This window comes from Podarcis filfolensis (assembly GCF_964270895.1).
Source record: "Podarcis filfolensis genome assembly, chromosome: 13".
NCBI classification, from domain to species: Eukaryota; Metazoa; Chordata; class Lepidosauria; order Squamata; family Lacertidae; genus Podarcis; species Podarcis filfolensis.
In genome coordinates this window covers 22,513,763-22,535,476 of record NC_139615.1, presented here as the reverse complement: position 1 = coordinate 22,535,476, position 21,714 = coordinate 22,513,763, and the positions used below count along the sequence as shown (strand labels likewise).

The 21,714-nt window shown below is 48.9% G+C and overlaps 1 protein-coding gene across 2 annotated transcripts; it reads left to right on the top strand.

The window, feature by feature from the left end:
• Positions 1–40: 40 nt before the first annotated feature.
• ZNF219 (zinc finger protein 219) lies at positions 41–20,346 on the top strand. 2 transcript variants are annotated; one of them, XM_083582199.1, is made up of 5 exons: positions 41–1,405; positions 10,869–10,977; positions 12,454–13,855; positions 16,777–16,896; positions 18,157–20,346. In XM_083582199.1, the coding sequence occupies exons 2-5, from the start codon at positions 10,972–10,974 to the stop codon at positions 18,978–18,980; spliced, it is 2,352 nt and encodes a 783-aa protein (XP_083438325.1). In that variant the 5' UTR covers positions 41–1,405; positions 10,869–10,971; the 3' UTR covers positions 18,981–20,346. The 2 variants fall into 2 exon arrangements, with proteins under 2 accessions (XP_083438325.1, XP_083438324.1); XM_083582198.1 differs by lacking the exon at positions 41–1,405 and adding an exon at positions 1,446–2,026.
• The last annotated feature ends 1,368 nt before the right edge of the window (positions 20,347–21,714 follow it).

Genomic DNA, 21,714 nt, shown 5'->3' with positions numbered 1-21,714 from the left:
GGCCGATTTCACTTGCCCTTGAGGGGCTTAATATTGGTTAAACATCTTACTCCCACTATTCTCTATTTTGTCCTTGATTTGGAGGAGGTTATTCCGGAGAAAAGGCTTTCTTCAACCAACTCCTTTAAAAGCAATGACTACTTGCTTAAGCTTGCAGATATATGCATGCGGGCATATATCTCACTGAAGTTAATAGAACTGAGGAAGGAGGGTTAGCTTGTTTGTGTATTTACACCAGTGTGTGCTTAGTGAGGTCCTTCATTCATCCCCATGCTCCCTCTCCACAAGGGTCCTTTTCACCATACTGCCATTTACCCTTTAGCCTGCCCTAGCTGGAGCCTCCCTCCACCCATACCCTGATAAGGGGAGGGAAACAATGCCAAGCTGAAACAGCCCCCTCCCCCATCTGCTTTCCTGTCCTTATAAGTATTTGGCTTGTGTGCTCCTGTTCCCACTCTCTCTGAGGCCTACACAGGAGGTGGATAAAAACCTGACCTGTAGTTGCTAGGCAACCAGAATGTTCCTGTTCCTACCCGCTTTCCCTGAACTGACCTGAGTGGCTAAACAGTGAGAGGCCCATCTAGCAGGCCTCGCGCCCGAGACCAATATTTCAGGCGTGCCTATCTGCAAAAGCAGCCTGACAGAGCCTGGCTCTTCCTCTCCTTGTCAGTGCCCATAGACCTTGCTTTTTCCTCTATGGTTTGGTGGTGGAGAGAGGCTAGCATTTTGCCCTTCTGTCTCCTGGCATCACCACAATCCAACAAAGCAGGCGATGCCACTGGGCACATGCCCTCGCCACAAAATGGTTCACAGTGCCAGGATGTCAACTCTTAACAGCTAGCTGTAAATCTGTAAAAGCTTCTAATCTAGACAGTACCCTCCTCTGCCATGGCACTGCTGTATAGATAGGGACAGGCTCTGCCAAGCTGGCCATGCCAACCCAGCATCCCCTTTCTATCATGGCATCACAGAACAAAGCTAGGCTGTGTCTAGCTAGTGCCAGGCCAGTGTGCTACTCCCCACCCACCCCTGCCAATGACACTCCATCAACCAAAAAGAGCAGACTGCGTCAGGCTTCCCGCCCACCCACCAGTGTACAGCAGAGCAGACAATACTTGTCTGTGCCAAGATGGTGCCCTGCTCTCCCCCCTCCCTGGCTCAGCAGAGCAGCATCCTGCCACCACAACACAGTGGCTCTTAATCTACTTCCATTACGGCCCCTGTGTGCTTGGCTCTGCCACAGGCAGCAAATTCTTGACTATCACTGACCGGCCCCCACCCCCAAACATCGCCCACAGAGCAGGCTGTGTCCCTCCGCAGGCCACTAGGATGCACAGGCAACTTGGGTTGTGCCAGGGCAGTGCCACCCATCCTCGTGGCGCAATCTTCCTAGGGGCTTAATGGGGTAGGTTTAATCCCACACTGTTCCCTTCCCGCTGTCCCCCCCCCCCCCGCGTTGAGACAGTGCTCCTTCTTCCTACTTATTCCCTGCCACCATGGCAAGGAAGATCCAGATTGCCCTTCGCCGTGCCGGGGCAGCGCTTGCTTCCACTCCCGTGGCGATTTTCGTTCGGTTTTGCAATCCACGGCCTAGCAGAGCGCAGAGAGGCAGCAGTGGCAACTCTAGCCCCAGCGTGCCTCTTTCCCCATATTTCTCTCACTCTCTCTCCCCACAGAGTGCCCCCCTCCCTCGGGGAAGGGCTGCCCCCTCCGCGCCCGGCCGAGCGAGAGCGCACAATGGAGCCGGGCAATCCCTCGCCGCGCAAGGCTCAGAAATGCAAATCGCCGCCGCTGCCTGCGGCTCCGTACAATGGAAAGGAGGGAGGAAGGGAGCGAGAGAGAGGGAGGGAGGGAGGAAGGGAGAGAGAGTGAGAGAGTGAGAGAGAGAGGGAAGGCGAAGAGGAGAGAAGAGGAGAGGGGGGAGCCCCACTGGCGGGGAGGCTGCTCGCCCCGGCCCAGCCCCGACGACGCGGCGGGTCCCCGGAGCGCCCCCCTCCTCCTCCGCGCCGCCTCGCCGTGCGCCTTGGTGAGTAGCTGCGCTGCGCCGCGCCGTCCGCCCGCCCACCGTGCGCCCCCCTCCCCAGAAAACCCGCCCGGCCACTCGGCTCTCCTCTCTCCCCCCCACCCCCGGGGCTCCCAGAGCAGGTGCATGGCAGCAGGGGAAGCGAGGCCCGGGCTCCGATCTTCGTCGCGGGGTGGGGTGGGGGGCAAGTCACCCGGCCGCGGGGCTGCAACCGGGCCAAGCTATGGGGTTGCGCACCGCCTTGGCGGCGCACGGAAACCGCCCGGCCTCGGCCTCAGGCTTCGTTATCCCCGAATGACCCGGTCGATTTCCTCCATGTCTTTCTCTAATAGAGCCTTCTCTCCCCACCCCCAGCCCCACTATTCCTCGTCGTCTCTCTCCCCCCCCCCGCAACTCCCCAGCCACGTGACTGTGATTGCAACTTAGAAGGGGGGCTCTGCTTCAGAAATCGGAGTAGGGGGAAATGTGGCGCGGGGGGTGGGGGTGGGCCCGTTGGGGCCATTTGGGGTGAAGTCTCTTCTGCGGGAAGAAGGGAGGGGGGTTCCTATAGCAGGTGGCTCGGAGCCATGAGGGGTGGCGGGGTGGGGTGCGGTGGGGCGGGAGTGTATCGCGGCTGGTGCTGCAGCGAGGAGGGCCAGAGGGCCATGCTCTCACTCCATCTCTAGGGCATCCCCCTCTCTCTCAACCCCCCTCCCCGCCCCACATACTTTGTAAGGGTTGTTCCGAGCTGTCGCACAATCCCACATTTCTGTACCCTTTCAGTGGCACTAAATGGAATGCGCACGCGGGGGGGGGGGCTGTCCTCCGATGTAATGACCCAAGATTATTAAGTTATAACTCTCAGAAGCTTGAAACTTAAGTGGGGAGAGGGGTGTCTAAAGGGTGATGACTCGGTAGCCCTTAAGCACTGGAACAGCCCCCTTTACTCATCCTAACCCTCACCCCCCCACTGGAATGTGCACTGGAGCATTTGCTCAGGCAGCTGCTCCCTTTGTTCAGGGTGTGTGGGGCGGGAAGGGGGGGGTCAGCTCTGTGTCTTGCTGGGACAGTCACTCTCTTGTCTCTTCTCACACGCCAAAGCGGGGCTGTGGTGTGAGTGAGGGGACTGGCCTGCTCCCATGGATATATTTCCCCCTCTCCTCCCCCCATACTCCATCGTGGCCTGGAAGTTAGCGGGAGTTGGCTTGAGGCCTGGCAGCCGCCATCCCTATTCCTGGGACCCAGGGGAACCTTGAAAAGCTGCCCTGTTTTTCCTTAGGGTACCTTCCCCTAAGAAGCAGCCATCTTGTTTGTTTCTGAATAAGACTAAATGGGCACCCAACACACACACACCACCCGTTAGGTACAGTTGCACTCTATTATCATGTACCTCTCCCTCCCCATAGTATGCACAAACAAGACAGGCAGACAGGACTGTCTGCCTCCCTAATACTGAGTAGGCCCAAAAGACTTCATGGTGTGTGTGTGTTTTAAAAAAAAGATTAGTCATTTGGGTACTGCTATAGGCCCAGCATGGCAAGGTGCCAAAATGAATCAGCTATCTTTTATGCAGGCTTTTATGCAAGGCCTCCTGCTTGATTTTGGCAATACCTAGGGGAAGAACAGGCCCGTAATACTCTCTCTGCAAACTAGACCCACCATTATAAACAACAGAATGTTCTATAATAAAGGTGTCAGGATAGTACCTGGTGTGCTGTTCCAAAATCACGGCTTAGTGTTAGAACCTGTGCCTCCGGGCACAATCATGTGTAAGAGACACTCTGCACATTGTCCAAGGCACTCTGTTATTAGTTCTTAATAACAAAGAAAAGAGTGCCTCAGAGGATGTGCAGAGTGTCTCTTACACTAGCCACAGCAAGCTACCCTCAGCTCTCCCTGCCACCACATGAGAATACAGGGAGACCTGCCTTATCAGAGGCTGACTTACAAACAAGATTAAGGCCTGCCCATTGGGCAAGTGTCCCCTCTTTTGAAGAGTGTTTGAAAGGAAATAATTAGTATGGTAAACTATAAGACTGCATGCCTTTCTAGATGGCAAGCTTTCAGGTTGCACAGAACACTTGCAGACAATAATAAAAAGTTGGGCAAGGCAGAGTCTTTTTTTCCGTCTGAGAAATGTTTCTATGCTTCTCATATGATTGCTGCCTTACTCAGCCTATATGAACCATTTTAGGGCTTGTTCATACAAGGTTATGTTATCCCGAGTTTGTTACTCTGAAATAATATTCTTTGTCTACACAAGCAAAGAATTCCAGGGAGTTTCTGCTCACTCTTGCTTACTGTCTCAGTTCATTCAAAGATTGCTAAATTTGCTCTGAGGCACACTGAACTCCACCTAGCAGCTATCACAACCCTATTTTAGTTTACATGACCTGTTAGCCCAGGACAACATGGGAGTCAAAGAGTCTCTGATTTTGCCACAGGCTGTCAAATCTCATTTCAATTCCTTCAACCCCTAATTCACCCCTTGAACCCGTAACAGGGCAGTGTTTATGGAGAGTTGAAGGGTTGCTGTCCTTGAGTAATGAGGACATTTCTCCAGCACAGCCTTAAACTGTTAAAAATAGTCATGCTATTCCCCACCTGTCCCAGAAACCCTGGGAACTGTAGTTCTGTTAAGAATGCTAGGGCTCTCTAACAGAAGTCTGTATTCTTATTAGACTGCAATTCCCATGATTCCTGGAGTTAGAGAGCTTTGACAGCTAAACTGGTATAAAACAAATAGGAATTTGCAGTAGCGTAGAGGTCCCCTAAGAAGCTTTAAGGATACCATGGTTCCTTTGGGATAAGAATTGCCATCTGTGTTACAGAGAGTGTAAAAGCTGTGAAAGATACATACATACACAGTTGCCATCAGAAGTGAAGTGCATTCCCAGAGAAGTCTTAACTAAACCTGAGGGTAGAGCCTATGGCTTATTTTTATGTAAAATGTGTAGCCTTTAAAGGGATTCTAGAAATATTACTATAGTTATTAGTACTACCTCTGCTACTAATGATGGTGATGGTTGCAGGATTAAGGAAGAAGTGCTGTTCACATGCATAATCTTATGATGCTGTATGAATGCTGTGGTTAAATTTTATTTGTTATTATAATCTTCTTTTTTTTCTACCAGGTGCTATGGCACATGTCTTTAGCTGTGAATTATTTCTATAAACAGCAGGTGTGTTGACAAAACTGCTCCTGGGCTCTATCACTCCAGATTGTAGGTGGCAAGACTGAATGTCCATCCATAGGAAAATATTTCTTTCAGCAAGGGAACTAGATATGAAGAGCTCAAGCCGAACCTCCCTGATCTGCTGGCTTTTGTAGGTGCAGGAAGCATTCAACCACGTGCACAGGAAGCCAGTTCTGTGAAAGGTATTGCCTTTCCAGTGTGACTATCAACTCCAGACAGACGTTTCTCATAGTTGCTCTCTTTTCTTCTGTGAGGTCTGTTGCCCTTCCGGAGGGGAGGAGGGGTGTCACATGATAACTATGAATTCACAGCTCTGATTCACACATGCCAAACCTACAGCGAATGTCATCTAAGGTTTCTACCCCCCCTCCCCTTCACCAAAGCCGACTGTTTTGAATCTGCAGGCCTTGGACCACCTTGCTTCTTGTTATAGTCCTTTTTTTTTTGCTGGCTTCTGCACAAATCAAAGCTGCTTCCTTTTCTAAGAAGGTGCTTGCAAGCTGTAAAATTGCATTTGGACATTTTCCTTAGAATGCGGGGGTTTTAAGGCACACACACTTAAAGTGATGTACTTGGGACTTGCTACCTCTTTACACGATTTAACCAACCTATTGTTTCTGTAAATCAGTGTGATTAACGGGCTGGTTTTTCATTTTTATGGTTGAAGTGAAGATTCCAGTTCCTGCTTGTAATTGTGTGTACAGAACCAAGAGGTGGTTGTTCGTTTCAGATTAATTAATGCAGGATCCTATCTTACAATTCTGCCGGTGTTTTGTTACCTAGAACTGGGAGGCTTAAGAGCCAGCTGGGATGCATCAATTGTGCTTAGTTCATCAGAGATCCTTGCCGCCTTGAGTGTTTGTACAGTGTTCTAGTAGTGATGTAACCTAAAGCAGAGGGGAGGAACCCTTTTTTAAGAGTGTGGGTCACAATATCAATTTGGTGGGCCTGACCAGGAAACACAGCACAAAGGCACTTTGGTTCACTGGCAAAGGATTGTTATTTATTACACACAGAAAATAGGCCTCTTCAAACACTCCTCCCCCCAACATCAAATGAGGGGAAGAGCAAGAGAGTGCTGCACCTTTTGTTGTGTCACCATGCCTACAGCCCTTCCGGTGTAGGGAGCTGAACCCTGCAATGGGGGGAGCCTGTTGAACATGTGTAGGCTCCCTTGTGTGATTGGGAGTCCCTGGAAGATCAGAAATCTGAATTCTGTGGGGAACCAACACAAATAGAACAGGCTCCCTACTGTGGAAGTTCAGCCCCTCAACATGTGGAGGGCGGCAAGAGCAATGACATCATGGAGGGGGTTTGGCAAGAGAGCACCCTCTTTGTCCCATCCCTGCTCTTCTAAGGACAGTGGAGTCTGGTGAGCTGCTAACCCAATTTGCACAGGGATTGTTTCACCACACCAGTCCTGCATCCCATTGAAGGCTACTGCTTTGGGGAAAGAGAAAGGTCATATCCCAAGCCAATCACTGTGTAATGAAGATCCCAGATCAAACCTACTACCAGCTCCAACCCCTTTATAATCAAATTAGCCCTGAAACCCAGCTCGTAATTCCAAATCAGACTGGATGAGTCAGATCCTGAAGACACTGTAGGATTTATGTCACTATAATAGTTAGGACTGCTAAAAAATCTGGGAGTTGCGAGTTGGGTGAGGGTGCAAAAGATGCTTTTTGTTTTCTTTTTTAAGAGATCCCTCACTTCCCTCACAAAACTACAGGCTTTGGGGAGGAGGGAATGGGATAATTGCTGTGGTGTAGTGTTTAAAGAGTTAGGCTTGTGGAGACCTGGGTTCAGCTCTTCATTCAGTTGTGAAACTTACTGCTTGGCTCTGGGCTATGTACCATTTCTCAGCCAATAGGACTTGTGTTCATAAAAAGGCAGGAAGAAATCCAGGTACTCTCTGCCTGTGAGCTTCTTTGAAGTTGAGGAGGAGGGCAACAAAAGTGCAATAAAAATAAAATAAAATGACTTGTTAATCCAACTGTTGCATAAATGCACTTGTAAGTCCCCCCCCCTCTCTTGGCTCCTCCTGAATTAGGGTTGTGGGATTTGTAGGAGCAGGGCATGCCTGAAAACTGTGTAGAGGGCCCATTGCAGAGCGAGGGAATAAGTAGTAGGAAGAGCCAGCCGCTCATCCTGTTTCCTGGATTCCTAACATGATATTTACAGTCATCACGTTGATGACTTGGCTGCCTGAATGCACCCATACATTCTGAGCTTGGTAAAATACTTTAAATAGCTGGGTTCTGACAGAGCCAATTTTTCAAGGATTTTGTCAGTCTTCTCTTTCCTTTTCCAGGGAGGAAACTATTGCAGGGAATGAGAGGAGAACACCCACAAACACACAACCTCCCTCACCAGTTAGCCTTACCCCACTGCCACTGCCATCACTTGCTGCAGTCTACAGGCAGGGGTGGGGAGCCGTAGGCCTCAGAGCCAAATGTGGCCCTCCATGTGTCAGTCTGGCCCTTTGGGACTCTTCCCCCTGAACCACATCCCCTCTTCCCAGGCCACACCTGGCACCAGCCCTGCTTTACACCCTCCTTGAGTGGCTTTGTGTGACTGGAATGTGTCCTTGAACTCTGAGGTTGCAAAGAGGAGAATGTAAGCCTGAGGAAGGTCCCTACTCCTGAGACGAGGCCACATCCAGACCTGACATGTAGGCCCTGCGTCAGGAGGCAGCATTGCCAGGCACTCACAAAGCCCACACCCCAGCAGGGAGCCCACTGCCAGCCCCTGGAGCCCCCTGGTTTAGCACTGATGCTCCTCCTAACCATTGCTGCCTGTTCAGCTTTTCGGCTGCTGTGTGGATTGAAGGAAGAAGGCAAGCGAAGGGGTGAACCCACACAGGAAACAGGCCCAGTAAGGACATCTTGCCCAGTGACTATTCAAAGCCTGATGTAGGCCAGAGTGAGAAAAACTGAAGGAAGGCTGGATTTCAATGCACCTCCTTCCAGTGGTTCCCAATACAGTACTTTTGGGAGGCGACCCTCTGAAAGTAACCATATTTTCTCTCCCCTTTTCTCCAGTTATTGTCTTCTGGTGGGGAGAGAAAGAGAGAGAAATAGGATAGGAGGGCTGTGCTTGTTTGCATCTGCTTCAGGAGAAAGGAGGTTCCAAAGAATCCATATATTGTGGGGTGTTTTTTTGCCATAAATTATAGCTTGAGTTCCACATGCAAAGAATTGTAGAAGATGACAGCCTTGCCTCAGGCAGAGTGGGAGCGAGGTTTGGGTAAACATGTTGATCAGACCACACCTGCTTATGGTATTGGGGCATATCACATGTCTGTATCTTGGTGTGCAGTTAGTTCCCTGGCATTTGTCTTCTGCATCATCAGGTTTTCAGATTTGAGGTAAAATAAAGCTATTAAACTATGGAGCTTCTTGTCATTAAAAAAAAGGTGGCAACCAGCACTGTGTCAGTTCCTCTATCCCCACCCAGTTTTGCTTGATCTTTCTCCTCAACTTCTGGCATTGTCTTCTCACATCTCTGTCTCTTCTGCTCTCTCCCTTAGAGCTGTGCTTCCTAGCCCCCAGTTTCCTTTCCTTTAGCCACTCTGTCTTGTATTCCCCCACCCTTCAAGAGCTTTTTGCCCCTACTGTCCTTTGCTCTGTGCAAAATGTTCCTCACAGCCAAAGTTTCATTGCCCTCACAGAAGCGGACACCCCTGGACACTTGAATGTTTGTGAACATTCCCTGACATCACAGTAGGTCAACTAATGGTTGTCGGGAAAGGAGTAGGGTGCAGAGCACAGCTGTTTTGTTTTTTCCCTGTCTCTTATGAGCATGATCCCAATTTATTCCTTTAGAGCTGGAATATCTTGAAATGGTGCTTGTAGAAGCCTGAAGAACACCCTATAGAGTTATGCATTTTTGTTTCAATTTCATGAACTGCAGAGCCAAGTGTTTCTGTTTTTATTAGCTTCTGTGGAAGCGTAGGTTTTCTGTTATTCGGAGCCGTGGGTGCATGTTCTGCTGAACTCTGCAAAAACAATGGGATGTTTTACGTGCAAGCACTTGTACCGTGAAGCATTGAGAGACATTTCATGGTATGAGAGTTGTTAACACACACTTTGCCTGTTTGTATCCCACTCCTTCCTCCAATGAGCTCTCCACAGTCAGCGTAGAAGTTGAGGGTGTGGGGCCCAGAAGGAGAGGCTGCATGGGAGGTCTCAAAGGGATGCACCCAGCCTGTGAGCTAGAGACTCCACTGAGGTCATCCATTGAGCCAAACCAAGCACCCCTACCTTTACCCCACAATTTTTCCTTTGGATGATTCATTGGGGTAAGATTTGACGGATTCGACAGGCAGTCAGATCAGGAAATAAATTTCCCCCAGGGATGTTTTGCCCTTCCCTGCATTCTTGTCAGACTTTGTACAAACTCTGCAGTCAAAGAAGATGCAGTTGAGGCTTTTCCCACACTTCTCCTGCCACTCACTCTCTCTTTTGGCTTGCAGGGTGGTGAAATAATTTCCTGCTGCAGAAGGTGGGAAAAGAGAGGTTGGGCAGGGCCAAGGGAGGGACAGCAGTGAAGAGAAGCCATGGCTACGCCCTGTTTTTTACTTCAGAGGCACTAAGCTGCGTGGCAGACAAAAATCTCCATTGCAACCTGGCAGTGTATTATCTGGCTTGGCTTCCTTCCTTCATCTTACTGCTGGACCAGTCCTGCTTTAGCATCCCCAGGAATGTTGGTCTGAGACACAACATGGGCAAAATACTTGCAAGGTTCCAAAGGCTCTGTTCCATAGAGATAGAATAAGGACCACTGTGCTGTCAGTTCAAGGTTTAGAACTTTCTCACCTCACTCTCTGGTTCCTAAAACAGGTTAAATCCAACTTAAATCATGCACATTGCATGTGGAAATTAGGGTGGGTAGTGTTCTCAAAGCTACCAGCATGAGTTTGACTAAACTGCGGGAGGCAGTGGAAGACAGAAGTGCCTGGCGTGCTCTGGTCCATGGGCTCACTAAGAGTCGGACACGACTAAACGACTAAACAACAACAACAACATACTCAAACTCATGTCAACAAATCTCTCTGCACTTGAACCCCTTCCCCTGATGTTTGGGGTCTCTTATGTCAGGATTGGGGAGCATGATGGTGGTCTTGCTGACGCTGTGGGCTAAAACTCCCAACTGCCCATTGGTCATGCTGGCTGCGGTCAATGGGAGTTGGGAGTCCCAACTTGCAGAGTTCCCTTCCCTGCTCTTACGTATTCAGTGGTGAGCAAAATGCACCCTGGGCAAATCCAGGGGTACTTCAGTCCTACACTGTATAAGTTCCAGGGTTAAGCCTCGGCAGCAGAAATGTGCCAAGATAGCTCTCTGGATGTGGCACAGATTAAGTCCTTGTGAATGAAGAATTAATGGTATTCGTCAAATAGTGAGCACTGCAAAATGGCAACTGTGGGCAGAAGGCCTGAGCTTTTCTTGTTGAAATGCTTTTTTTAGTAGAAGCATGAAAAGCTGCCTGATATACCAAGTCCTATCTAGCTCAGAATTGGCTGGCAGCTGCTTTCCAGGGTTTCAGACAAGGGAGTGTTTCCTCTCCCTATCTGGATATGTTGAGGATTAAACCTGAGACCTCCTGCATGCAAATCAGATGTTTGACCTCTGAGCTAAAGCCCTTCCGTTTCTCCCCTTTCCTGCAGCTCATGCTCCCGCCTACCTGCCTATCAGGTGTGAGATGTCAGGTCACATCCTACGTGCTGCCCTTTCACCAATCAACAACTGAAGCATGTGATCAGGAGCATCATGGAGGTAAGCCAGAAGACCAGGGTTAGGTGTAGCTGCCTAGGAGAGGGACTTAAATGCCCTTGCATGTCTGCCACACTGTCTCAGCTAGAGATGGGTAAGCTCTCCCAGGCTTATCATGAATTAGTTTGGAAAGTAGGATCTTCTTTCTCCAATCTCCGCCCCCCTTCAAATGGGAAGATCTTGTATAATTTTTTCCAAGCTGAAAGTCAAAGCCTAGAAAAATTACTTCCATTCGCCCTCTAATGGATGTAATGGAATGACATGACTTAATTACTTTTAATAGGGGAGGCTATACACACACACACACACACACACACACACACACACACATTGTTGCATTGTTTTTTTGTTTTCTTTTCCACCTTTGATACAAATCCTTGCCAGGCAGGCTACATTCAAATCAAAATGTAGCAATGAAATTACAGCCAAATAGTATCCTAGCATATCAGTTCATCAGGATCCTTCCCACAGGGCAGCTGGTGTCATTTGGTACGATTTTTTTTGTTTAGGGTGGTGAAGGACGGTCCATCTGGGACAGGAGAAGCCTCCAATGCCTTTTTCATCTGCATTCTTACGGGCTTCCCATGGGCAGCTATGAGAGGAGGTTCTTACACCTGCCTCATAAGCTCTTGTTCCTTCCCACAGGGCAGTTGGTGTCAATTGGCATGGGGGTGGGACACATTCCAGTTGGAGCAGGAACAGGAGAATGGGCCAAAACCGAAAGGAGGAGGAAGCTCATCTCCTGTCAAAGAGTCCTTTGGAATGTAATGAAGCCCCATTTTCCCATCACATTCAAGAGGGAAAAACTGTTCCCTCCTGGGGCACAGGAGGCCAGCAATTGGGGTAGAATGTGGAGAAAGATTCTGGGGTTGTAAAGGTCATTTCTCCTTTGGTGCCTATGGGCCAGTCTTTTACTAGCCTAGCTCTGGAGAATGTTGCCTTTATCTCTAGTCTCAGCAATGGGTCTTACTGCTCTTCCCCTTGTTGGGTTCCCAGCAAAGCTCCCTCAGCATGATGTCCCTTTGCAGCAAACCTATAGATTGATTGGCTTTCAGCCTATGGTTCTGCAACCTCCACTGTGGCAAAGGATTAGGTTTGGGCACCTAATCCCTGCTGGAAGAGATGCTTAAGTCACCCCTTGCCCGTACAAGCGGAGCTTGGCCTTCATATGAGGGAATACCACGTGGCTGTGTTATCAGCTGCTAGTTTGCAAGCTGCTTTTGTAGCAACGTAGATGGCCTTGTCTGCTTCCCCTAGGAGCTTGCAATGGAGAAGCAGTAGCAGGGAAGGGTGTCTGCAGGCCTCCTGCCTGGCCAGCGCTATTCTGCATAAAGATCATTCGCTCCTTCCTCCAGCAGTGAGCTGTTTAGTTACACTGGAACAGCAGTGGTGTGAAAGAGGATTTTTTTTGGCAGTGTGTGTGTGTGTCATTCCATGCTGAGGCTTCCACTGCCTTTCCCCTCCTTCTCGTTCCTGCAGGGTGCAGATTACCAGTTGCCTTCTGCCCACTCAGCCAGTGTGACCCTCTCTTCCCCATCCTCCTCCCCCTCTTCCTGTGATGGAGCGGACACCCTGGCTTTCAACGGGGAGCTGGATCTGCAACGCTACTCCAACGGGCCGGGGGGACCTGGGGGCGAAGCCCGCCCTTACCCGTGCCCCATCTGCGGCAAGCGGTTCCGCTTCAACAGCATCCTGGCCCTGCACACGCGCATCCACACCAGCTCTTCCCCTCTCACCTGCCCCTACTGCGGCCACCGGGCGGGGCAGCGTGCCAGCCTGCGCCTCCACTTGCGCTCCCACTGCCCCGAGGCCCGCGCCCGCCTCAGCCACCAGAGCCGCCTGCTGCTTGAGCTGGAGGAACGGGCGCTTTTGCGGGGGCAAGAGGAGGAGGAGGATAAGGAGGAGGAGGAAGAGGAGGAGGAGGAGGATGAAGAGGAAGAGGAAGAAGAACAAGCTGCCCCTGCTCCACCACCACCCCTGCCCACCTTCCGCTGCCCTTTCTGCAAGGGCAAGTTCCGTACCGCCGGCGAGCGGGACCGCCACCTCCGCATCCTCCACCAGCCCTACAAGTGTGGACAGTGCTCCTTTGCCGCCGCCCAGGAGGTGGAACTCCAGTGGCACAACCAGCAAGCCCATGGGCTCCCGGCCGCCCGGCTGCCCACCCCTCCTGCCCCTGTCCCCGCCGCAGTCGCCCCGCCTGCCCCTCCAGCCTCTGCCCCTGCTGCTCCCTCAGCCGCTGCACCCACTGAGTTCCGCTGCCAGGTTTGCGGCCAGGCCTTCACCCAGTCCTGGTTCCTCAAGGGTCACATGCGGAAGCACAAAGACTCCTTCGACCACAAGTGCCAGGTGTGTGGGCGTGGCTTCAAGGAGCCGTGGTTCCTCAAGAACCACATGAAGGTTCATCTCAGCAAGCTAGGCCTCCAGAGCGAACAAAGAGGGCCCGGCCCAGGCCGGTCCGCCCAAAGCTTACTCGTCGGCTGCGAGGCCCTCTACCCTTCCCTCCTCTCCCCTCGGCCCACGGATAAGGCCAGCACGGGCAATTTCTTGGGCTATGGCGATGCCAGCTGCGCTGAGCGGCTGCAGGCCACAGCTCGGGCGGTGGAGAGTGGCCAGCAGTGGAGGGAGCGCTCTTACGCAGGAGGTTCCAAGCTAGTGAGAGAGGACCCAGGAGGGAGCCACCGCTGCCCAGATTGCTCCCGGACCTTCGGCACATTCCAACAGATGGCCTTGCACCGACAGAGCCACCTGTCCCGAGAGAGGGAGTGGAGCAAGGGGCAGTCGCTGGGCTCTCACCTTCTTGCAGGACACTGGCTCCCCACAAATGTCAGAACCTCCACAGCAGCCAACACCAGTCCATCTCTGCTGACCCAGGAGGAAAAGGGCAAGTATGGACAAGCAGAGCATAGCTGCTTTGGGATTTGGGGGTGGTTGTTTTTATGTGGGGGCTACCAAAGAGGGTGTCACATATCACAAAGCAATCTCAGATTCTAGATCAACCCGTGCTTTTGAGCTGCTTCCTCTAGCAAAATAAAAAAATGAGGATGTGGGTGGGTTACATTCCATAGCTAGGCTGGTTTTAGCTGAAAACTGCATTTCCCCCTTTGTTTTACAAAAGGATATGTGTGAGGGGTGGAAGGATATGTCCAGTTGATGGATATGAATAAAGGTCAGGAATAAACTAATAGAATTGTATCGGTAGGCCAAACCCAGCAAAGGAAGCAACATACTGGATGGAAAATGCTTAACAAAACCATATGTTTACAATAATGATGTTTAGCAGCGGCCTGTGTGGTGGGACATGGTTGCCACTATTGGGTAACATCCAAGGCAGAAGCAGGGCAAGACCCATGTACTTACTGATGTCCACCTTTCCTCCAGCCCTCTAACAGGACTGCACAGGAGGCTGATGATGCCATTGGATATCAGAGCACATCCCACCAAATAGGATACTACTAAATTATTTAAAACATTTAAGTAACTAGCCTAAAGGGATAGCCAACATGGAGTTGACCAGTTGCTTTTGGACACCAGTTCCCATCAGCCCCATCCAGCATGGCCCAGTGGCCAGGGGTGATGGGAACTGTAGTCCTTAAATATCTACAGGACACCACTTTGGTCTAAACAATGGAGTGCTTATAATATAAAATACAAAATAAACCAACTAACAAAAACCTTGTAAAGCTACCATGCCTGGAATTCTGGGAAGGGCAACAAGCCTGGCATACAGTTATCTACAAATTTTACCTCAGAATGAGCAAGAGTTCCGTGATACCCAAACAATAGCTCTCAGTATTCAAAATATTAGTTGGTGTAACTGAAACATTTCTCCATTGCTCTGCACAGTTTTGCATGATTGTACGGTGTCTCACCTCTGCCTCCCAGTTAAAACAAGTTTGGGCAAGGGGATGTTGGTGTCATGAGACCTTGTAGCTTTCTGCATAAGCACCCACATGCACCCACACCCAGATTCTGCATGAGGAAAATTCAAACTCTGTGTCTTGAAGGAAATAAACTGCATTGATGCAAATAAATACTTCCCCAAGTGGTTTTACAACATTCCTTCAAAGCACATATCCGCACAACAAATGCATATCTGTTTTATACTGTTCCACTGTTCTAGAAGCCATACTGTTTTGCTGTTCTCCCAGTAAACCTGGGGAACTGTGATAATTGTTCTGAGAACTTTTCTGGAACCTGTAACACATCCCTCCACAGAACAGCAGTTCCTACCAATTCCTGATTAGAGAAAAGGGCTATTAAGCCATTTTAAGCCTATGATGTAGAAATGTCCTAATTCTCAAGTCTGCCACATTGTTTAGCTCTTTAAAAAAAAAGTAAGGCATGAATCACATGCTGTGTCACCGCCATGAGGTGATTTTTACCATGTCATTTTTGTATGGTGGATGTGTTGCTTAAATATGCCCTCAGGTGGCGAAAGCTGGGATTTACCACACTGGTTAGAATAATTGGAAACTAGGCTTTGAGGTTATTATGTTTAGTGTAGTAAATTCCATCTCCTTCCACCTGAGGGTGCATTAAAACATGTTCACCATTCCAAAAATATCACGGCCTCATTTTGTGCTTTGTATGCATTTGTGTGTGCATTTCTTCTTCCCCACAAGACTAGCATGAACCAACAGTCAGGCAGCTAACTTGGGCCTCAGTACTGACAAGTACCCAATACTTCCATCATTCTCACTTTCAGCTACCCACAAATATTACTTCTTCTGTCCTTTGGCAGAACCTTTTACAGGAAAGAGAAGGGAAGGAAGCATGGTGAGGTTGCCTAGCAACTTGGAATGGAATAACTAGCAATTGTGCTTTCCACCCCTCGCTTCTTCATGCAAAAGTTTGAGCTAAACCATAGTTTGCAGTGATGTGAATAAGCTGAAGTGAGCCTCAGGGTCTTGTGGCTGTGCTCTCCCTCTCCTGCTCTTCCATTAGGATGAGTATGAAAGCTTTTGCCTAACCACAGCTTGTCATCTAAACTGACAAGTTGTGGTTAATGTTAATTATGGTTTGCTTGAAGCAAGCCAATATGAAACCATGTTGCTGACCAAATGGTTTTTATTTTAGACTTGGTGTATGAGGGTGCAGTATCAATTTTTCCAGTCAATTGATATATATATATATATATATATATATATATATATATATATGCGCGCCATATGACTAAGAAAAAAGAAGTGGAAAAGATGACAACACGGTCAGATGTTAATACAACAAACAGAATGTCTCTTTTTAAAAAATCAAACCAACCTATCAAAGTCAACTTCTGTTGTCACAAATGATTATTTTTCTATTTCCATCTCTAAAAACATAAAAAACACCATTTTTTTGACACATCACTGCATGGTGTGTGTGATGTTTGTGAACAGTTGCAATGATTTTTTTTTTTATTCTAAAGCATTCCGTGTAATCTTTACCCAAGGCAGCCAATCTTCTGTCATTGGTTTTTATTTTCAATTCACAACTCACCCACCCCCGTTTAGAGCAGTCATCATTTTTTGCAGCTACTATGTTGGGCTACATTTTGAAACAAAGGTGACAAATTAGCTACAGATCCAGACCTAGCAATGTAGCTGTCATGGTTGTCTTCAAAGACATGGTCTATGTTGGGGTGAAAAAGTGAGACGCCTGTGGCACTTGTGGATGTGGGGTGGGGTAAAAACTGTGTTTCTATAGCTCTAAAGAAGAGCAAAGCAGGCAAAGAATCCATATGTAAAGCATATAGAGAAGGGTCAAGAAACCCTGCAGTCCCCTCATACTAAAAATCTTCCCTCCTTGCTGTGTTTTCCCCAGACATGCAAGGGCAGTCACGCCTGGACGGCTCCCGGCGGGGCACTGGGAAAGACTGTCCGTTCTGTGGGAAGTCCTTCAGATCCTCCCACCATCTAAAGGTGCACCTCCGCGTCCACACAGGTAAGGTCAAGATGCGGCAACAGTGGGGTTGGGTTTGCCTAAACCGGTGGAAATGTGCAATAAGGCTGGTACTTGCTAGGTCCCCCCCCCCCAGTTCTGTATCTTGCAGAGGCATACCACACGGGTGGAACCTGATACCATCAGAGGCAGCTCAGACCTCTGTACCGTCGTACCTTGGTTGACGAACGCCTTGCGAGTCAAACCTTTTGGCTCCCGAATGCTGCAAACCTGGAAGTGGGTGTTCCGGTTTGTGAATGTTCTTTGGAACCCGAATGGCCGACAGGGCTTCCGCAGCTTCCCATTGGCTGCAGGAACTTCCTGCAGCCAATTGGAAGCCGTGCCTTGACTTACGAACGTTTTGGAAGTCGAATGGACTTCCTGAACGGATTCCGTTCGACTTCCGAGGTGCAACTGTACTGCCTGTTCCTTTGCTTTCACCAGACATGCAAAGCAGTGGCATAAGTGGAGACATGGAGCAGCATTCTCTGCTGATCTCAGTTTAGGCTGCCTTTCCTTTCCGTATGGAAACTCAAAACTGGTTACAAAAAGCCAGCACAAACAAATATATATTATGTATAAAACTACCAATTAAAATGGTAAACTAGATTAGTAGTTTTTTGAGCTAACAATTTTGGGGGGCATTTATTTATTTATTATTACACTTTATATTCCACCTTTCCTTCAAGGAGCTCCAGGTAACTCACATAGTTGTCATCTCCATTTTATTCTCCCAACAACCTTGCGGGGTAGGTTAGGCTAAGAGACAGTGGCTGGTCCGTGGGAGCTTCCTTGCAGGGGATTGAAAACACTCACCACACCAGAGCGACTTATTTGCAAGGATGCTTCATATTTTGTCTGTTGGTTCCTTGCGAAGCTCTCCACCTTAGAGAGGAAATGCAAAGTTGTGGTGCCACAACCCAAAGGCCCTGCTCTGCCTATTCATTGATTTAACCTCCTCAACAGGTAGAACTTGAAGTGGGGCCTTCCCCGTGTGTCTTAAACACTGGGTGAATAGTAAGATTCCAATCTGAAGATCACACTGAAGATGGTTGATGCTCTTTGCACAACTCTGCAAGGTTGCCTTTATTCCTGTTTTATAGTTTGGGGGAACTGAGAGAGAACGATTCACCCAAAGTCCCTTGGTTAGTTTGCCTCAGAGGTGGAGCTTGAACCAAGGGCTGCCAGGTCCAAAATCAACTGTCTAGGAAACTGCATTTGTTCGCTGCCTTTCCAACTTGCCTCTACCATTTCTCCTTGCAGGCGAGCGCCCGTACAAATGCCCTCACTGTGACTATGCTGGCACACAGTCTGGCTCTCTCAAGTACCACTTGCAGCGCCATCACCGGGAGCAGAAGAGTGCTGCGGCTGCAGCAGCTGCTGCGGCAGGAACGCTGGAACGGTGCCACATTCCCCTCGCTCCCACCGCAGTCCCTGCCTTTCCCGCCACGCAGCTCGCCAAGAGCCACGGGCCCTTCCTGTCTCTCGGGAGCTTGGGTGCAGCTCGGTCCCGCCCATCCCGCCGCAAGCCGCTGCTCAATGGGAAGACCGACTTCCAGCCCCTGGACCTGTCGCTGCGCCCGGCTTTGGCGGGAGGAGCCCTCCACCGCTGCCAGTTCTGCCCCTTCGCCACCTCGGCTCCGGAGCTCATGGAGTTACATCTCCAAGTCCACCACAGCCGGAAAGCCCGAACCCGCCGCTGCTCTCACACTGCCCCTAAACCCCGGGGGGTGGCGGGGGAGGAGCTGCCCGAACCCCAGAGCCCCCAGCTGAAAGCACCTGAGTCTCTAAGTCCAAAGGGGGAGATGACCAAACCTCAGAACCTCTGGCATTCGGAAGACCAGGGAGACCTTCCCCGGCCTGAGTTGCCCCGTGGGAAGAGGACGCCCGATCGAGCAATAGTTGACAGCCTCTCTCCTGGAGCCGCACCAGCTAACCAAGATTGGGAGAACCTGTCGCAAGACTCTGAAGAGCCAAGAGCAGAGGAGGAATTGCCTGCCCCCAAGGTCCAAAAGGGCCCACACCAGGAGACATCTAAGACAGGCCAAGGCCTCATGGAATTGCAGCTGGAGCCAGTGCAGGCCTGAGTACGTCTACTCTGCATATATAAACCAGTTTCGAGCCCGTTTAACTGTCATGGCGGCTCTCAAGCAAGGGACCCTGGGAACTGTAGCTCCTTTCTATGAAGCAGCAATCTCTAATAAAGAATTCTCAAGCACCCTACGAATCTACGCTTCCCAGAGTTCACGGGGAGGGTCTTGGATAGCCCCTAGCTTAGTGGTAGAGCCCATGCTTTGCATGCATTAAGGTCCCAGGTTCAATCCCTTGTATCTCTAGCCAAAAGAGGCAGGGCCCGGAAAGGCCGCTGCCAGAGACCTTGAATGGACACGGCCAATTAAAGCAGAAAACATGGGGCTCGATGGATCAATAAATAGTCCTGCGCAATAAAAGGCAGCTTCACAAGACAGTTGAACCAATTTCAGACCTGTTTACATTTGTAGTATAGACGTGCAGAGACCAGAAGAGGCAGCTAGTAAGATGCCACTCCACAAATGACAGGGTCATGCACCCATCTGTTGAGAGGCGTCAAAATAGAAGGTAGTAGGGTTGTCTTTTTGGAAACAAGTTTCTGTGTCTTTAACAGCAGCGAGGCAGGCGGAAATTCAAGAGGTGCAGATCTTCTCTGTCATGGAGCTGTTAACGGTACAGAAGACCTGTCAGGAAAAGTGCCAACCTTGGGATGTAGAAGGGAGAAGCTGTGATAACGGCTGGGGTGTGGAATTGGTTAAGGGGCAGCGATGCTGTTAAAAGTCTTTTTTAGTCAAACAGGGTTTTGGGGTGAGGTGGCTGGAGTCCATTGGATTCCAATGCCTTGTCCTCGCCTCAGTTCTGGGCTTGATGCTGCTTCCTATCGGTGCCACTGTCTGAGAAATTGGGCCCTTTCAGGACCTCATTGTTGGCACAAACATAGGGTTGATAGGCCCTGTAGGGAACAAGACACCTGTGGTGTATACCGTTTTTGTAAAAAGGGGAGCATTTCTGCGGGCACAGCTTTCCCTCTCCGTGGTGCTGCTGCTATGGCGGGAGAAGCTGGCCCTTTCAAAATCCCCCCTTTAATAACACAGGAGCCCTGTCTCCATTAGCCTGTTTACCCTGTTGAGTGCCACAGAGGCAGGGCAGGCCGCACCAGCCACTCTTGGCCTAAGGGGACTTCAAGCACCTGTGTTGGGGCCTTGTCTCCATAGCAACCAGGTGCTACAGTCTCTTGTGTGCGTAGCAAGCAAGCAAACCCAGTGCCAGTATGTTATCTCCGTAGTGACCCAGGAACAGAGCCCTGTTTCTGTAGTGAACTGGCATGTCAGGGAGCTTGACAACTTCTAGAGTTTTCTATTTTTTTATTGTTTTTCTTGTAGAAAATTTGAAACTGGAAATAAAAATTAAAATGAGAAACAACTAATGCTTCATTCAGTGCTTGTGTGAGTTGTGATCAGTGTTCTCAATGCAATCCCTGTCAACAGATTTAAAAGCTGCTGCTTCACATACCCTTTTTTAAAAGAAAGAAAGAAAGAAAAATCCCCTAGAACAACTGTAGTACTGCCGTAAGCTGACTGTCCTTTAAATGGTGCAAAAATAAGTTTTACCAGTTTTTCTGTTTCTGAACATCTGAAAACTGGAAACTAATTCCTAAAATTGTGTGTTCCTGGGTTTGAGCTCAACTAAATCATATTAAAGAATCTCATGGCGCCTTGAAGACTTAACAATATTACTATAGCATAAACTTTCTTGGGTGGCTTGATGCCTCTAAGTTTAGAGGAGGAACAGAGCCACCAAATAATACGGTAGTAGTTTCTACATCTTCAATATATTTCCAAGGTATGCAGAAGTATATTTGTATGCATTAAAAAAAAAAAGCCTGACAAAAGATCTGTGGTCAGTGCTTTCCAGGACCTACAGAATGAAGGTGTCAGCTTAAAAACAACAACCACCAAATGCTGGAGGTGTCGTTTTTTTTATATAAAAAAAGAAAGAAAGCCGGAAGAGGATTAATCTGCTTGAATAAATGAAGATGTACAGTATTCTGGAGCAAGGGGTGAGGGTGGGGGATGCATGCAATGATTTTTTTTAAAAAACTACACTGGGCTCCTTATGACCTGTTTATTGAGCATTAATTTGCTTGAACAATGTCCGAACTTTATTTATTGAGCATCTGTTCTGATTTGTTTGCAGGGAAGTGCAAGAATAAGCATCCTCATTTGTTTGTGCTCATTTACATGCCTTCCTGTCAGTCATTTGTCCCCATACTCACACTTTTTAGTGTACGCCACTGACAGTCTCCTAACCACATTTTGTGTCTCTCTCTCATGTATTATTATTATTATTATCGCATCAGAGCTACAGAGCATTGTAATCCATTGTAACTCTGCAAACCTAAATTTCCAGTGTGCAACTGAATCCCTTCTGCAAAAATACAATCTAGAAGTGACTGATGGCAAAGTTTTTCCTTCCTACCCTCTCCCAATGTGTTCCTTCTCTCCTAGCTAAATAGCACAATCTGGAAAGGTTGAAAAATGTATAACAAGCAGTAAATTCCATATGCTTTTTCCATAACTTCTCCCAAGAAGCCATTATCAATATTATGACCTAAATCTTTAGCCCACTGTATCATTCTTGCCTTAGCCAATTAATCTTTAGTATCCCATTCTCGTAACATTTTATAACCTCATTTTGAAATAAGATTTTTGTCATATAAAACCATCTAACGGTGATACTTAAACCAACCTGATACCAGGTCTTTCTTGAATTTCTTTTTCTTCAAAAAAA

Excerpts from the sequence above, each read along its gene's own strand:
- ZNF219 (XM_083582199.1), top strand. Across the intron at positions 13,856-16,776 it reads GCTGACCCAGGAGGAAAAGG|ACATGCAAGGGCAGTCACGC; the intron begins GCAAGTATGGAC and ends TGTTTTCCCCAG. Across the intron at positions 16,897-18,156 it reads GCACCTCCGCGTCCACACAG|GCGAGCGCCCGTACAAATGC; the intron begins GTAAGGTCAAGA and ends TTCTCCTTGCAG.